This window comes from Paramormyrops kingsleyae, chromosome 1, assembly GCF_048594095.1.
Source record: "Paramormyrops kingsleyae isolate MSU_618 chromosome 1, PKINGS_0.4, whole genome shotgun sequence".
NCBI classification, from domain to species: domain Eukaryota; kingdom Metazoa; phylum Chordata; class Actinopteri; order Osteoglossiformes; family Mormyridae; genus Paramormyrops; species Paramormyrops kingsleyae.
In genome coordinates, this window is record NC_132797.1 from 2274531 (window position 1) to 2293824 (window position 19294).

The 19294-nt window shown below is 45.1% G+C and overlaps 1 protein-coding gene across 3 annotated transcripts in view; it reads right to left on the reverse strand.

The window, feature by feature from the left end:
- The window catches only part of LOC111851215 (solute carrier organic anion transporter family member 1C1-like), a 26450-nt gene extending 12335 nt beyond the window's left edge, over positions 1–14115 (reverse strand). The window contains exons 1-5 of one of the 3 annotated variants that reach the window (XM_023825916.2): positions 14031–14115; positions 11702–12082; positions 10879–11490; positions 7532–7676; positions 1252–1393 (exon numbers count right to left, since the gene is read on the reverse strand). In XM_023825916.2, coding sequence (XP_023681684.1) covers positions 1252–1393; positions 7532–7603 — 214 coding nt within the window. In that variant the 5' untranslated portion in view covers positions 7604–7676; positions 10879–11490; positions 11702–12082; positions 14031–14115. The other 2 variants (XM_023825915.2, XM_023825911.2) reach the window with 2 other exon arrangements.
- Positions 14116–19294: the final 5179 nt, after the last annotated feature.

A 19294-nucleotide genomic window follows, 5' to 3' on the forward strand; every position in this document is an offset into this window, starting at 1 on the left:
TGAGTGAGAGTGATGCAAGGAGGCTGTGAATGAAAGTGAGAGATGCAGAGGCAGTGAGTGAGAGATGCAGAGGCAGTGAGTGAGAGTGAGAGATGCAGATGCTGTGAGTGAGAGATGTGAAGGCAGTGAATGATTGTGAGATGCGGAGGCTTTGAGTGATACTGAGAGATGCAGAGGCAGTGAGTGAGAGTGAGAGATGCGGAGGCATTGAGTGACAGATGCGGAGGTAGTGAGTAAGAGTGAGAGATGTGGAGGCTTTGAGTGATAGTGAGAGATGCAAAGGCTGTCAGTGAGAGTGACAGATGCGGAGGCTGTGAGTGAGAGATATGGAGGCTATGAGTGAGAGATGCAGAGGCAGTGAGTGAGAGATGGGGATATAGTGAGTGAGAGTGACAGATGCGGAGGCTGTGAGTGAGAGATATGAAGGCTTTGAGTGAGAGTGACAGATGCGGAGACTGTGAGTGAGAGTGACACAAGGAGGCTGTGAGTGAGAGTGACACAAGGAGGCTGTGAGTGAGAGATGTGGATGTAGTGAGTGAGAGTGACATGCAGAGACTGTGAGTGAGAGTGATGCAAGGAGGCTGTGAATGAAAGTGAGAGATGCAGAGGCAGTGAGTGAGAGATGCAGAGGCAGTGAGTGAGAGTGAGAGATGCAGATGCTGTGAGTGAGAGATGTGAAGGCAGTGAATGATTGTGAGATGCGGAGGCTTTGAGTGATACTGAGAGATGCAGAGGCAGTGAGTGAGAGTGAGAGATGCGGAGGCATTGAGTGACAGATGCGGAGGTAGTGAGTAAGAGTGAGAGATGTGGAGGCTTTGAGTGATAGTGAGAGATGCAAAGGCTGTCAGTGAGAGTGACAGATGCGGAGGCTGTGAGTGAGAGTGACACAAGGAGGCTGTGAGTGAGAGATGCAGAGGCAGTGAGTGAGAGATGGGGAGGCTTTGAGTGATAGTGATAGATGCAGAGGCTGTGAGTGAGAGATGCAGAGGCTGTGAGTGAGAGTGAGAGATGCAGAGGCAGTGAGTGAGAGTGAGAGATGGGGAGGCTTTGAGTGATAGTGAGAGATGCAGAGGCAGTGAGTGAGAGTGAGAGATGGGGAGGCTTTGAGTGATAGTGAGAGATGCAGGGGCTGTGAGTGAGAGTGAGAGATGGGGAGGCTTTGAGTGATAGTGAGAGATGCAGAGGCTGTGAGTGAGAGTGAGAGATGAGGAGGCTGTGAGTGATAGTGAGAGATGAGGAGGCTGTACTCACCCATCTCAAAGCTGCCATCAATAACCCCTATCAGGTAACTGGGGACATCAAAGCGGCGCTCCAGTTGAGTCACCGTGCTCTTCATATAGCTGCCGGACAGCGTCTTGGCGAAATAGGCAAAGCCCAAGGCTGTCAGAAATGTCTAAACAGAAGAAAGGAGAAACCGAGAAGGGTTGTATTTATAGACAGACCACAGTTTGATGCTGTTTGGAGATACTGCGGGAGGACAGGGCAGCTTAATGTCACATCCCCATCACATCAAGCCGCACAAGGCCAGGGAACTGAAACAGCCAAATGAACAAGTGGGCATGCCTGACATTGTGAGGGTGGTAATAGGACAAGCCAGGTGGGCTCCTTGTTCTGAGCCAGCTGGAGACCCTGTCAAAGGGACCATCCACAGAGTATAAGGGCAACAAAATTTTCCCCATCGTAAAAAAAAAAAAACGACTCTATGATAAGAATGAAAATAAACTCATCTTGTTTTCTCAACTACATTTAAATTGTCAAGTCTTTATAAAAAATCAAAAGCAGGCTGAAAGTATTATTAGAACTAGAGAATAAAGTGATTTTTAGACGCAATATTTTATAATTCAGATGCAGACACTGGGAATGTAGTGCATATTTAGTGTTTAAAAATTGTTAATGCTTTATCAAAAATTTTCTGTTTCGTCAACAGAAATCTAATTCTCTCTATTTCAAAGCAACTTACATTATGTTAGTGTACCTTTTTCAAGACAATTAACAAAGATACGACACATGTACACCTGGCAATTTAATGAAAGGCTTTCTTTATTAAAACCCAGTTTTCCTTGAGTTCGATTCACCTGGCTAACAAGACAATGGCTAACAATGAAGTCAGATTCTGTTCCGAAAGTCAATTAACCTGGCGCGCACAAAATAAAATACCTAGCTGTATAATATGAAGGACAGAAATTGCATGGCACTTTGAATTTAAAAAACAATGACTTAGAAACTATATAATCAAATGCAGCTGTTGGCTCACACGGGATAGGCATGTCTGCAGCATTAGTTCCTAAACACGAGTCTTTTAAACCCATTTTGTAAAAAGCTTGTTCCCCTTGGCCAAAGCCCTGAGAACCATAATGTGAAGAAAACAACATCTATAAATGATGTAAATGTTATGCCTTGAGAAAACAGCAAAACAGACAATCGGAGATTCACTGAATGGGTCTGGGAAACGGGTAAAGTTTGGATGGACGTCACAGATTCTCAGCTGCCAAAAACGCAATCCATTATCTGTGGTAAAAGGCCGTGGCACAGCTACTGGATGCACAGAAACAAAACGGGTGTTTGTACAGACGCTTCCCTGCAGCGACGTCCGCTGTGCCTATGTAGGTCAGGGATCCATGCTCAGACCCCCACGACTCCGTTGACGGAGGAGGTTCCTCAGCACGACGATGCAGACCTGACTGCTGCCCTGCCCCCGAACTTGCCGATGCTTCGCACGCAGTCTCACCGTGACGTGTAAGAGCACTACCCGACGATCTGGAAGGAGAGTGGGAGCTTTTCAAGCAGCTGTATTTGTCAATCTGAGTACTTTCAACATGCAACCCTGCAACTATAATATCTCATAGATGTCATAGATTATATTCTGGAATTACTATGATGTAATGCAATGTAATTTAGATGTTTTTCATGTGCTGGAGGTAGGCTCACTGTGAAACAGACTGGACTGCCATGGACTTGCCACAATTCCGCGGTCCCTGAAAATGCCGTATTGTTCGATTATTGCCTGCACTCTCGATAGCCATCACTCAAATTCCGGTTATGAAATGTCACATGAAAAGCTGTCCCAGGCACCCATGTGATCACATCCTGGGCTGATACAGGTGTGTGAGAAAAGATGGGGGAGGGGCGTGGTCTGTCTGAGGAGGGAGGAACTGAAATGAATCATACTGAGTTACATACAGTGTTTTGTGAGTTTGTATGTTGTATTACGAAAACCGTTAAGTTTTATAAAGCCATGACAGGTAAAAACCAGAGCAGCAGAGCACCTATGAGAGCTGTGATTTTTTTATGTGTACTATTTCCAAAATTACCATAATTTTTTGCCCAAAATGCTCTGTATCCACCAGAAGATGTCAAAATATTTATATAATGCTCTTCAACAGCAGACCTTCATTAACCATGGTTTAGCCTCCAGCTATGGAAACTTAACCACCTCAACATAAAAACATGAGTCCAAAACAGCAGGAACAACAGGCACTTTTAGCCGGTGAAAGACGTCCCACTGCCCGGCACCAGTGACCCATAGACCCAGGCAGCAAGTTTGGGCACAGGGGCAACGCACCAGGACTACCGAATCACAGCAGAATTACTGAAATTTCAGCCATGTCTATTCATGAAAATTATGTAGCTTTTAATACATTTCGTTACATATTCCTACCAATTAATACTAAACAGATTATCTACAACTTTATATTGAATAAGCAGTTGGAAAACAGATCTACAAATGAATGGATGGATGGATGGATGAACTAAACGGACCCATGTGAAAATGAAGTTATTCCTCCGATGGCGGTAACTGAAATGGAAGCACTGCTTCACTGTGACATTACTCCCTTTGGCCTTTTCCCCCCTGTAGCTTCTGCTATGGCCCTCACTGTCAGTGCCGGAGGTGAGTCAGCCAAGCCCCCCCTCACACTGAGCCGTAGCCCTGCCACCGGGTGCACGCTTTCTCATTACCACCGCATTTGCCGGCTTGCTGTTTTCTGTGCTTCTCACTGGAAGTTTCTGGCATCTGATGGCCCCCATTGGTAGTTCTCATCAGGTCAGTGGCCTCATCAGAAGGCAAAGGTATCCCTAGGCTGAGATAGAAAACACTACCTATTACCCAAAGAGTAGCTTATATCCTGTGTCCGCCATTTTGTAATGCTGTTTTAACTCTCAACGGTAGATATCCATGATGCACTGCAAATTGTAGCATACAGGCATTGTATCCCATAATGCAGTGTGAAGGTGATGCCTGATGTCGAGTGACAGCTTGTAATACAAATGTAGTCACATTAACAGGGCTCTCAGGTCTCATGCATTGGCTGGGAGACACACAAATTTCAACTAGTTCACACGCTCACAGGCCGTTCCTTGTGTTTCTCACGCTGAGAAGTAAGGGATACCGGCCACCAAGGCGTCCCATTATGCAGAATTAATGGACGAGGCTCAGGCACACGGAGTGAAGTTTTCCGCCGAGTTCATAGCTGTCCCGACTTATACAGAGTTAATAGCCACCTACCAGCCAATCATAAAATAGCATTTGTTGTTTCCGGGTGAATTCCAAAATAAGTTACATGTGATCCTGGTGCAAGCACATTATTACATGGATGCGCACATAGATGGAGTGCATAAAAGGTGGGAGTGAAAGAGCAAGATCATATGAATCCATCATTTCTGGTTTCATGTAGAATTCTGTTGTTTTTTATTGAGAGCCTGAGAGACACTTTCTGGATTGTCTTTCCACCACGCTGTAACATGGAAGTTCTGAGAGAAATCACCATGGATACAATGCACAATGCATTCAACAGCTTGGAAACCACCGAAGTTTCTGAGGAAGCAGCACAGTCCTCCAGGATGGAGGATGACAAGGCCTGAGAGCCGTGTGGATTCATATCTCCGCCCCTATTAGTGGACCATGTTCATATGATTGCAGAAGCTGAGAAAACCTTGTCCAGGCTACTTCCTCCCCCACCTTCTTGGGTTAAGCACAGACAGAGTGTCATGTTTGTTAGGGGGTGGAGGCACTATCTCTGACACATGCTGCACATTGGCTCGCCTGGGAGTTATGTGGAGAAGACTAATCAGACAGGCTTCTCTGCTGTGTCACGTAGGCTGAGCTGCTCTGCTGAGCTGGCGTACAGGGAGGACTTCTGCTAAGCTTCAGAAGACAGGCCGGGTTCTGTATCCTGCCGTCAGCAAGCATCTCCAGTTTGGTGAAGGGAGAGGAGCTCATGGCCATGAACAACCTCCCTGTGTCTCAGCTTTGTACCAGACAACCTTTCACTATAGTGATCTAGCGGCCATTCTGGTGTCCAATAATAGTCTCATTACAGAAAATAGCCACTGGATATAAAACCAAAACCACAGATTAAAAAAAAAAAAGATGACATTTATGGTGAGAGATCTCTACCAGAATGTCAGTTTAGACAAGTTCATTCTGGAGTTTAGCTTGATTCAACTACTACATGAAATTCACCCAGGCTGAAATCTGCAGCCAACGGAAATGTGCCAGTCCTCCACAGATTGGGGAGTGTTTCCTCGATGAAATTCCTTGGCATTGATGCAAGAGTCCCTGGAGCATAGCTTGTGTAACCCCATTGGTCACATGCCACCAAATCCCAGTTCACAGTGCAGTTGGAAGAATAGTGTTGTGATGTTGCAGTATCTCATGTCTCTGAGTCACTGGTGGTTTCTCTCTGGATGCTGGACGCAATTTATCTATCTTATCTCATGAAATAGATCTGTACACAGCCATCTGTGGTTCCCCCCTGCCAGCTTCTTAAGTGGACACTTAGACCTGACTTAGACCACTACTGCAAGCATCATTCAAGCCATGTTAAACTGTATCTAATTAGCATGGCATTGAATTAACAGAGCTTACCAGACATTACTGCAAAATCAAGCAAAAACCACAGCAAACCATTTTCTTATATGACCACAAGATAAATACCAAAAGTCAGCTACTACAGTAGCTGCATATCTTGAGATCATGAAATATGCAACTCAGGATTTTGAAGGTTCCAAAAAATGGTTGAGATCACATGGTAAAACAGAGTAGTCCTTGTTACAATCGCCATACCATAACCATCCATGTGACTTTTATCTTAATAAACGTGAGGAGGAAGCTGGATTTAATGTCAGTCAAAGATAATCAGCCAAACTCATTAATAGGCTGCTCCCTCATACAAGAAGAAATACAGTACTGTACTGTACTAAGTTTTTCATCTCTCACTTTCTGAAAGTTTGAAGTAACTGCATTCAATTCAATTCAGTTTAATTCAAATTCAAACTACTGTATTTTTCCCCAGAGGGGCGATTCAAGGCAAACGTGAACAATAAAATGAACAGAAATTTCATCGACACACACAGGCTACAATGTTAAAAATCTACAGACAATATACTGACAATCTACGGCAATCTAAAACAATCTCACTAAAATACTGATAATGTGAAAAAATACATACACACACATACATATACACATACATAAGCATGTGACAATGTTTTAATGTTAAAGTGCAAGTGCCTTTGTGAAGGTAAACTGACCATCTCCTGCAATGTTACTGTTACGTTTCCGCTACACTCCACCAATACCGCTAATCCCTTATTTTTCTGTGATTGATTCTAACACATTACAAGTAAACACAGCTAAGACTGAATATATTCAGCACTGAGGGAGTTTCATGGGCCTGTGTGTGAAAGGGAACATATTTGACCAGAAAGATGCCTTTCCAAATGTGCGTTTGCTTAAAATGCTACTCTCGACACCGTAACCAGGATAAAAATACTGACAGATAAAGTTTTCAGATCACTTTAAACCATTGATGGCAGGCTGGTTGTGTCTTTAGGCATATTTAAATGTCTGTAATTACATTTGCTTCATGCTACTAATGTTCTGCATAGTTAATAAATATATGATTCATGATTGACAATTATGTTCATTTATTATTTTTTTTTGCTGCTACATTTGATAAGTGGAAAACATATTACACTCTCCAGTAAACTGACAAATTTAATTTTAAGTCTGTTTAGGTCTGGCCTGTTAGCTAGTCTGGTTAAGGAAAGTTTATCCAATTTGGTTAAAAATAAAAATTACCTGGGTTTGCCTGAATTTGAGTTAGGGTGTCATTTAAGCACATCCCATAAACTTAAGAAAACTCAAAGACATGATAGTCTTAAGAAGCATGAAGTATTTAGACTAAATGAAACTGGTACCCTGTGGATCCCACGCACAGGCGAGGTCTTTGCAGATGTTGATTGGGGTGGTAGAATTGAACGGGAATGAGTTACAGAACAGACACGTTAAAGCAAATATAACTTAGCCAAGTCCCATGACTAACTGAAGTCACTGGGAGAAAGACTGAATGGAGATTGCTGTAAACGTGTCACCGATATTTTAAAGGAGTGAAGTTCCTTAAAGTCACCTCAGATATTCTTAAAAACATTTCTTCTTAGTTTATGCTGTTTTGGATTCTGTTTCTCTGCTCTAGAGTTTTTGAAACTTTACATTTTTTTTTATTTTCTTCCTTTTTTTGTGTCACCATACCTTGAAATTGGGGCAGCAGTGGTTATGTCCTTGCAAAGGAGAGATGTGGTTTTCTCCAGACCCCCTATCCATCCTCCAAAGGTACAATGGATTCTCCTGGGCTGGGACTCCTGGATCAAATTTCTTGGCATGGATGCGTGAGCTGCTGCAGGAACATAGGAAGCACATGTGACCCTTGCCCCACAAAATGGTCACAAGTTTTCTGAAATTCTGTTTAGACATCCAGCTACCCAAGAATGCCCCATACATACAGTTTTCAAAAGAAATAATATCCTCATAGCCAATTTCAGAAGAATCATATTTACCACAGCCTGGCAAGTTGCAGGAACACCAGTAGAGGTAATATACATTCAACAAAAACTTTAAAGTGACAGATAAAAAGACCAGAAAATAAAAACTAGAAATCCAAGTGTATTTCAGGATCTATCTTACATGAATCTTGGGATTAGTTTTACATGAATCATGTGAGCCGGCTCCCAAGATTCATGTAAGACTAATCCCAGGATTCATGTGAGCCAGCTCCCGAGATTCATGTGAGCTAGCTCCCGAGATTCATGTAAGGCTAATCCCAAGATTCATGTCAGTTGGCTCCCAAGATTCATGTGAGCCGGCTCCCGAGATTCACGTGAGCCGGCTCCCGAGATTCACATGAGCCGGCTCCTGAGATTCATGTGAGCCAGCTTCCGAGATTCATGTAAGGCTAATCCCAAGATTCATGTCAGTTGGCTCCCAAGATTCATGTGAGCCGGCTCCCAAGATTCATATGAGCTAACTCCCGAGATTCAGGTGAGCCGGCGCCCAAGATTCATGTTAGCTGGTGCCCAAGATTCACGTAAGCCTAATCACAAGACTCATGTGAGCCGACTCCCAAGATTCATGTAAACCTAATCCCAAGATTCATGTAAGCGTAATCCCAAGATTCATCCATCCATCCATTTTCTCCTGCTTATCCGAGGTCGGGTCGCGGGGGCAGCAGTCTCAGCAGGGAAACCCAGACTTCCCTCTCCCCGGCCACTTCATCCAGCTCCTCTGGGGGAATCCCGAGGCGTTCCCAGGCCAGCCGAGAGACATAGTCCCTCCAACGTGTCCTGGGTCTTCCCCGGGGCCTCCTCCCAGTGGGACATGCCCGGAATACCTCACCAGAGAGGCGTCCAGGAGGCATCCTAATCAGATGCCCGAGCCACCTCATCTGACTCCTCTCAATGCGGAGGAGCAGCGGCTCTACTCTGAGTCCCTCCCGAATGACCGAGCTCCTCACCCTATCTCTAAGGGAGAGCCCAGCCACCCTGCAGAGGAAACTCATTTCGGCCGCTTGCACTCGCGATCTCGTTCTTTCGGTCACTACCCACAGCTCGTGACCATAGGTGAGGGTAGGAACGTAGATCGACTGGTAAATCGAGAGCTTCACCTTTTGGCTCAGCTCCTTCTTCACCATGACAGACCGATGCAGCGCCCGCATCACTGCGGACGCCGCACTGATCCGCCTGTCGACCTCCTGCTCCATCGTCCCCCCACTCGTGAACAAGACCCCGAGATACTTAAACTCCTCCACTTGGGGAAGGATCCCATCCCCGACCCGGAGAGAGCATTCTACCCTTTTCCGGCTGAGGACAATGGTCTCGGATTTGGAGGTGCTGATTCTCATCCCAGCCGCTTCACACTCGGCTGCGAACTGTCCCAGCGAGAGCTGAAGGTCACGGTCCGATGAGGCCAACAGGACCACATCATCTGCAAAAAGCAGAGACCTAATCCTGAGGTCACCAAACCGGACACCCTCAACGCCCTGGCCCGAGATAGGGGAGTCCACACCCAAGTCCCCATACTCTGCTTCCACATCGGAAGGCGTGTTGGTGGGATTGAGGAGGTCTTCGAAGTACTCCTTCCACCGACCCAAAACGTCCTGGGTTGAGGTCAGCAGCACCCCATCCCCACCATAAACAGTGTTGATGTTGCACCGCTTTCCCACCCGGAGCCGCCGGATGGTGGACCAGAATCGCCTCGAAGCCGCCCGGAAGTCGTTTTCCATGGCCTCGCCAAACTCCTCCCAAACCCGAGTTTTTGCCTCAGTGACCGCCGAAGCCGCATCCCGCCTGGCCTGCCGGTACCCGTCAGCTGCCTCTGGAGTCCCACAGGCTAAATAGGCCCGATAGGACTTCTTCTTCAGCCTGACGGCATCCCTCACCACTGGTGTCCACCAGTGGGTTCGCGGATTGCCGCCGCGACAGGCACCGACTACCTTACGGCCACAGCTCCGGTCGGCCGCCTCCACAATGGAGGCGTGGAACATGGCGCTCGCCATCGAGCCCCACCCCCAGGCCTGGCTCCAGGGGGGGGCCCCGGTGACCCGCGTCCGGGCAAGGGAAAACGTGTTTCAAATATTTTTCTCATCATATGGGGTCTTTTGAGCCGAACTTCGTCTGGTTCCTCATCACCTGTTTGCCTTGGGTGACCCTACCAGGGGCATAAAGCCCCGGGCAACTTAGCTCCTGGGATCACTGGAACACGCAAACCCCTCCACCACGATAAGGTGTCGGCTCCAGGAGTAACCCTAATCCCAAGATTCATGTGAGCCGGTTCCCAAGATTCATGTAAACCTAATCCCAAGATTCATGTGAGCCGGCGCCCAAGATTCATGTTAGCCGACGCCCAAGATTCACGTAAGACTAATCACAAGATTTATGTAAGTCGACTCCCAAGATTAATGTAACCCTATCCCAAGATTCATGTGAGCCGGCTCCCAAGATTCATGTAAGACTAATCCCAAAATTCATGTGAGCCGGCTCCCAAGATTCATGTAAACTTAGTCTCAAGATTCATGTAAGCTGGCTCCCAAGATTCATGTAACACTAATCCCAAGATTAATGTGAGCCGGCTCCCAAGATTCAATCACCATACATGTGACCCTGTAGGCACCCATGCAACAGGATGCTACACCAGACCCATGAATGGGAGAGGAGCCCCCTACATTACCCACCTGACCAAACATCACCCAATTTTGGGTTCTCTACACCCTTTTTAGACTAAACCTGCTATAGGATATGTCATATTTTGCTCCATCACTATAGAGACTTACCACTCTGACCTTCAGCTGCTGGATGCTGGGATTTGGAAATGTCAGCAGAAGCTTTGTGCAATTCCATTGTTCATTCCAAACAACAAGGGAAGGTAAATGGACAACATGCTCAGGAAAGAAAGCACACTGTACAGACACACGTAAGCAAGGACGTAAGCAAAACGGTATTTGGGAGCTTAACGTTATCCTAATGAGGACCATAATTACAGTACAACTATTTTAATGCTAAAGCTGAAATTTTTATTTCTCTTTTAAAATAAATAGCAGAACCAACCTCTCGGATAAGAATCATTCAGTCGGCGTGGAAATACGAAGATAAAAACGCACACAAATAGCTTTGCAGCACGTCTTCCGAAAACGAGACTTCATTCATATACTCGAGTTATTTTAAAACTAAAGCATCACGTGTGTAAAATTACGATATGCCTTTTGGTTCGTGATCACAGGAAGGCTGGAGCACCGAAGGACAGAAGTGACAGCCCCCCGTTCCTGACCGCCAGCGAGCGGGTGGGTATGCTCAGATAAACATCATGCTGTGTAACACCTTAATGCGTAATAGAATACTTAGACTTCGCCCCTAAAATCAATAAAAAAATTAACAAACATAACTAAGATATAGAGAGAACCATGAAAGCTACAGTATTGAGGATAGAGACATTTCATTGCCTATACTTTCTGTTCAGTACCTACAAATACACATAAACCCCATACACAACAGTTGCAATAATATTTCAGTAATGATGGCACCATGCCCGTAATAAACGTCGTCAAGAGTTCCTCCAGTCATGTTATTTAGAATCATCCGTGGTGTTGCATATTAAAACATTATACGTTTTAATGAAACAACTAAATATGCTTCGGCGGAGAAATATTTCCAGCCGATATGCTACTTCGTGATGCCAGATTAAGAGAAAAGAAAAACGTCAATGCAACTTTTAGCGAAAATGTTTTGTGAGAATATGGTATATAACAAATACATAAGGGCATAACAGCCCTAATTAAGTATTGCAGCCCACTTCTGGGCCAGTTGAAAACACAGAACTACAGCGCTTACTGACTGCGCGCAATTTTAATTGAGAGATGCGTACGAAACTTACCGAAGTGTGTTTTCTGGACTGTTTGGCCCCGTGTCACGCCTTCAGTGGGGATGTATACATTTGTAAGTAACCCCGGCAGTGATGGATAGCGCTATTCCCAGTGCAGCTGATGTCACGAACAACCCGCACATGACGGGAATCTCCCATCCCCTCCGAAGACCCCTTCAAATTCAAATCACACCAGCTATCCGGCAGATCCAAAACGTCCCCAGATAAACTGCGTTTTGGACAGATGCATAAGCAACAGCTTCTCTGAGATCCTGCCTCCAGCCCCGTCTCAGTTTGCTCGCTCGGTGCCGGACATGTGGACATAATTTGCGGAGCGACGATCACGGGAGTCCAGTTCGTCCGGCACGAAACCATCAGAACGAGGAGAGATGCCTGCGAAACATAGAAATGGCATTTCAGTTTTTCTAATCTCGTCCGACGTTATAATTTGTCGCGTATGATGTTTGGCAGCAAAGGAGCCGCTCAGTAAAACTGCAGGACGACCGATATATGAGTAATATAGAAATATTCCACTTATTTGACCAGAAACCCGTTTTATGGCAACGTACACCTGGCGCACTATACACACATAACTAGAAGTTGTAGGCATTTATTTAGCATAAAACCTTCCAGAATTAAAGAGGTGCCAGTCTTACTTATTGTATAGGCTTAGTGTTGTATTTAATGACGCAGTTATGCGCGATAAATTTAGCTGAAGGCAACCAGGGTAGATTTCTCTACTTTGTGTAATATGATCAATTTACTTAAACGGCCTGATATCGGGGTTACTGTGTAAGAAAAACGCTATAAGATGCGTCATATATTTTTATGGCAGCTGGAAGTAATGATATGTGCCTCTCAGTACAGCAGATTATTTTATAGTAGCTAGCTATTTCTTGCCCACAATATGAAGTTTTATTTAATATGATGCATATTTGCAATCGAGTTATCCTAGATATGATTGTCAAGGTTGAATATCAGCATTATAATTGTTTTGTCCCAACAACAACAATAAAAATTACAGTCAGTGTATATTCTCTGAGCCCTATGAAAACAATGTTATTACATAGTCACAGGAAAAACAATACAAGTAAATGGGACAGCCAAACAATACAAACTGCTTAAAGACGCCGATTCACCCAGCAGCGTATCTGTGGACTGAGGGAGGCCACCTGATTAGCATGGGACAGAGCATGGAAACACCGCATACTGGGGTATGGGATTCTGGGTCCAGGACAACACTAGGTAGGGCCCCAGTAAAGTGCTGGGCCCCCTGACTCTGCCGGGGTATCCGTGCCCCTACTGCACCCCTGGGTAGGGCCCCTGTAAAGTGCTGGGCCCCCCGAATCTGCCAGGGTATCCGTGCCCCTACTGCACCCCTGGGTAGGTCCCCTGTAAAGTGCTGGGCCCCCCGAATCTGCCGGGGTATCCGTGCCCCTACTGCACCCCTGGGTAGGTCCCCTGTAAAGTGCTGGGCCCCCCGAATCTGCCGGGGTATCCGTGCCCCTACTGCACCCCTGGGTAGGGCCCCTGTAAAGTGCTGGCCCCCCCCTGAATCTGCCAGGGTATCCGTGCCCCTACAGTGCCCTTGGATAGGGGCTCGGTAAAGTGCTGGGCCCCCTGAATCTACCAGGGCCCCTCTGATGCCCCTGACCACACTGGCCATATGTCTGTGTGCAAAAGACACAAGTTTTCTGTTGAAAGTTTGTCAAAATATCTTGTTGATCAATACTGTGGTCTTCGCTTTCATCACAGAAAATCGCACTCTGGACAAGTGCAAGTTAAATCACCTTGAATAAAGCTTGAGGAGAATACTTTTTCCACAAGCAATAAGATTTCTCAACAACAGCTACATAATGGAATCGACTGCTGCCCTCTTTCACACAAACTCTCTGTCTCTCTCCTTGTACATCTCCCCCTCCCTCTGTCTCTCTCCTTGTACATCTCCCCCTTCCTCTGTCTCTCTCCTTGTACATCTCCCCCTCCCTCTGTCTCTCTCCTTGTACATCTCCCCCTCCCTCTGTCTCTCGCATTTTTGCTTGCTGCCATGGGCATTTGCACGAATTACACAGTGTTGTGTTGTTTTTGTCTTATTGCTTTTTTGGCATTTTATATTTTTATATTTCATATATTTTATTACACCCTTTACGCTTCAGATGTATTTTACCTAGTATAATATATAATATATTCTCTATTTTTATAGCAATGTCGGTGAATCTAGCAGAGCATGCATTTCACTGTATGTTGTACAAGTATGACTGCATATGAGAAATAAAAACTTTGAACTTTGATTAAAAAACAACTTTGATACTTGAACTTTGATGCATCTGCAGCACAGTACCTGATAAGCAGTTCAAAGATGGATGGATGGATGGATGGAGAGAACGATGGATGGATGGATGGATGTTTTCACATCAGTAATATGTAGATAGTGAACTGGAGCCTGTTCCAGGAATCACAGGCCAGAAGACAGGGTGTCAGTCCATCACAGGACACAGACCCACAGGTGACAGGGTGGACAGGGTGTCAGTCCATCAAAGGACATAGACCCACAGGTGACAGGGTGGACAGGGTGTCAGTCCATCACAGGACACAGACCCACAGGTGACAGGGTGTCAGTCCATCACAGGACACAGACCCACAGGTGACAGGGTGGACAGGGTGTCAGTCCATCACAGGACAAAGACCTACAGGTGACAGGGTGTCAGTCCATCACAGGACACAGACCCACAGGTGACAGGGTGGACAGGGTGTCAGTCCATCACAGGACACAGACCCACAGGTGACAGGGTGGACAGGGTGTCAGTCCATCACAGGACACAGACCCACAGGTGACAGGGTGGACAGGGTGTCAGTCCATCACAGGACACAGACCCACAGGTGACAGGGTGGACAGGGTGTCAGTCCATCACAGGACACAGACCCACAGGTGACAGGGTGGACAGGGTGTCAGTCCATCACAGGACACAGGTCCACACGCTAAAAGAAATTGTACAGACACCAATTCACATAAACAGCATGTCTTTGGACCATGGGAAGAACCCAGACTACCCAGAAGGAACCAATGGGAACGCTGGTGGAGCAAACTAACTCCACATGAGAGAACTTCAGCAGCACAATCCTGGAAGTGTGAGGCTGACTAAGCAATGGCCTCAAGCCCTGGCCCTAGCACTGAGTGTGCTCTCACAGGACTTCACAGACAGTGATTAAATGTTGGTATCCATCATGGGTGAACCACTGTTTGTTTATGATATTAAAGCCTGCTTCATCACAGACTGCTGCTGTTCCTGATAACCGGTGTGGGGGCGGTTCCCCATCTGTGAACTGAACCTATGACTGCAGTGTCCCGCGTGCGAATGGCACTGGATTGGCCGGGTGCCCCTGTCACAGTCACGATACTTTGTACCAGTGAGGTCAGTGTCGGTTGCCACCCCCTGCTGTGAGTGTGGAGAACTGGCAGTGTCCGTCCTCCAGCTACTGAAAGATGACTGAAAGGTATCCAAAGCAGAACCCCGAGAACAGCTCATTCTGCTACTATTTAATGGAACCAGCATGCAACAAAGAACTGGATAACTATTGTAAAAGTAAATTAAAAGCAAGATGTTTTAGCAGAAGGTACTAATGCTAATGAAGTGAATGGGCCAGGAACCTAATGAGGCTGGCAATGGACAGGAGGTTTCAGGTTCGAGTGCCAGGATCGGCACTACTATAACACTGCTAAGCCCAAAATACCCAGTTACAGAAACGGGCTTCCAGAAATGGAGGGAGACACTCCTAAGGCACAGTGGGTCACAGGGCTGGAGCCTTACTGTGTGAAGGGAACAGTAAATGATGAGAACAGTTCATTTTATTATTGCCTTTGAAGTGCAGGGTCTTCATGTCACCCCCGTACTTTATTGGTATGTCCCGGGGGGGAGGTCAGCCTGTTGGTATGGCCTCCCCTACTGTATATGTGTGTTGACCTGGCGGTGAGGACTGAACTGTGGTGGCATATATAAAAGAGCTACAGTGAAAAATAAAGATAAGAAACACAAATATAAATAATAGCATCATAGCAGAGTGAATTTCACATGAAGCTAATTTCCCCAAGGGGTCACATATCGCTAGGGCTGATATCTGCTGTGGGGTAAGAGCTTATGAGGCCTGTGTTTTATATAATCTGATACCTGACTAAAATTCACTTGTCACTCCATTGGAAGTCATCACATTAGGGATATTAAGCTGTTTTGAAATAAAATGTTAATTTATTAAGGGTCTTGGGGCAGAGTGGTGGCTCTGAGGCTAGGGAACCATCCTAGCAATCGCCTAGTTGATGGTTTGAATCCTGTGAATGCCAGCAGTGATCCTACTCCGTTGGGTCCTTGAGCAGGGCCCTTAACCTGCAGTTGCTTCATCCTGGGTATGATGTTAATCTACATCCAGCCCTATAAGCAGGTCCTCCAACTTACAGGGAGTAACTTGGGGGTTGGTGGCACGATTGGCACTCCAGCCACTGGAAAAACCTCACACTGGATCATTAAGACTTTAATGTTCCTCTGTATTATGGATCATGTGAATGTGCTTCTTTGTAATGGATCACATAAATCTACAACTGTATAATGGATTACGTGAACATGCCTGTATCACATGAATGTGCGTCTGTGTATTGAATCGTGTGAATGTGCATTGATGTAATGGATCACGTGAATGTGCTTCCATATACTGGAAAACACAAATGTTCTTCTGTATCACTTGAATTTGCTTCTGTGTAATGAATCACATGAATGTGCCACTGTAATGGATCACATGAATGTACTTCTGCGTAACAGATCACATGAATGTACTTCTGCGTAACAGATCACATGAATGTACTTCTGCGTAACAGATCACATGAATGTACTTCTGCGTAACAGATCACAGGAATGTACTTCTGCTTAACAGATCACATGAATGTAAAAGGGTCTTATAATTGAAAACGACATTGACATAGTAAATGAGTTCAATGATAGTTTTGCACGGGTATTCACTGTCGAGGACACTAGTAACTTACCAGTTCTTATTACTAATTCAACATCGTCTATAACTAATATATATATAACTGAAGCTGATGTTTTGCAAAGCCTAGCTAAGCTCAAAATAAATAAATCACAGGGCCCTGATGGCATCTTACCTATAGTGTTAAAAGAGATGAGGGATATTATTTGCCGACCCTTAACATTACTGTTTCAAAAATCCTTATCTGAAGGTGTGGTACCTTCTGATTGGAAGCATGCCAACATAACGCCCATTTTCAAAAAAGGGGATAGAAGTAATTTGTCAAACTATAGGCCAATCAGTCTAACTTGTATAACTGGTAAAGTTATGGAGGCTATAATCAAAGAGAAAATGGTAGATTACCTGGACTCAAATAACATTTTGAGGGATAGCCAGCATGGATTTAGGAGAGGTAGATCCTGTTTAACAAATCTGTTGGAGTTTTTTGAGGAAGCTACTCAGGAAGTTGATGATAAGAAGGCCTATGATGTCATCTATTTAGATTTCCAAAAGGCTTTTGATGTTGTTCCCCACAAGAGGCTCTCACTTAAACTCAAAGCGACAGGTATTTTAGGAACTGTAGCGACTTGGATTGATAACTGGTTAACGGATAGGAAGCAGCGAGTAGTTATAAGAGGCTCGATGTCACAGTGGGCCTGCGTTCATAGTGGGGTACCGCAGGGTTCAATTTTAGGACCACTTTTGTTCCTAATTTACATAAATGATATAGACACCAATATATACAGTAAACTGGTGAAATTTGCAGATGACACCAAGGTGGGTGGTGTAGCAGATACTGAACTAGCGGCTCAGCAGCTACAGCGGGATCTTAATTTAATTAGTGACTGGGCTGACACCTGGCAGATGAAATTTAACATAGACAAATGTAAGGTACTCCATGTAGGGAGCAGAAATATAAAGTACAGGTATTTTATGGGACCTACTGAAATAAAGGTAGCTGATTATGAGAAAGACCTTGGTGTGTATGTTGATGCTTCCATGTCTCATTCTCGCCAGTGTGGGGAAGCAATAAAAAAGGCCAATAGGATGTTGGGGTACATCTCCAGGTGTGTGGAGTTTAAGTCAAGGGAGGTAATGCTAAGATTATACAATTCCTTGGTGAGACCTCACCTAGAATATTGTGTACAGGTTTGGTCACCATATCTTAAAAAGGACATAGCGGCCTTAGAAAAGGTGCAGCGTAGGGCCACAAGAATGATTCCTGGTCTTAGAGGAATGTCATACGAGGAAAGGTTATTTGAGCTAAATCTGTTCAGCCTCAAGCAAAGGAGACTGAGGGGGGACATGATCCAGGTCTATAAGATTCTAACAGGTTTGGATGCTGTTCAACCGAATAGTTACTTCAGCATTAGTTCCAATACAAGAACTCGTGGCCATAGGTGGAAATTAGCGGGAGAACATTTCAAACTGGATTTAAGGAAGCACTTCTTTACACAGCGTGTAGTCAGAGTATGGAATAGTCTTCCTGATAACGTAGTGCAAGCTGAATCCTTGGGTTCCTTTAAATCAGAGCTAGATAAGATTTTAACAACTCTGAGCTATTAGTTAAGTTCTCCCCAAGCGAGCTCGATGGGCCGAATGGCCTCCTCTCGTTTGTATAGTTCTTATGTTCTTATGTTCTTATGTTCTTATGTACTTCTGCATAACAGATCACATGAATGTACTTCTGTGTAACAGATCACATGAATGTACTTCTGCGTAACAGATCACATGAATGTACTTCTGCGTAACAGATCACAGGAATGTACTTCTGCGTAACAGATCACATGAATGTACTTCTGCGTAACAGATCACATGAATGTACTTCTGCGTAACAGATCACATGAATTTACTTCTGCGTAACAGATCACAGGAATGTACTTCTGCGTAACAGATCACATGAATGTACTTCTGCGTAACAGATCACAGGAATGTACTTCTGCGTAACAGATCACATGAATGTACTTCTGCGTAACAGATCACATGAATGTACTTCTGCGTAACAGATCACATGAATTTACTTCTGTATAATGGATCACATGAATGTGCTTCTGTGTAACAGATCACATGAATGTACTTCTGCGTAACAGATCACATGAATTTACTTCTGTATAATGGATCACATGAATGTGCTTCTGTGTAACAGATCACATGAATGTACTTCTGTGAAATGGATCACATGAATGTACTTCTGTGAAATGGATTACGTGAATGTACTTTTGTATGACATGAAAATGCTTCTGTATAATGAATCGTGTGCATTTGCTTCTGTGTAATGAATCACGTGAGTGTGCTTCTGTATCGCATTAATATGCTTCTGTGTAGGACCACTTGGATGTTTTTCTGTATAATGGAACATCACTCTTGTGTTGCTAAGGGCACACACTCTATCTGTGCTTTTTCTCACTACTTGCCTGTCACTCCTCCCGCTGAAAGGACTGCTTGAACCTCCACGGGTGTCGCACCAACCTGTGAAACTCTGCCGGTCACGACCCCCCTCCACTTCACCGGCTACAGTGTAATCAGACGTTCTTGGCGAAATCGCAACGCAGTCACACCTATCTGGGGAAGTTTGGCCCCCGAGGAAATGAT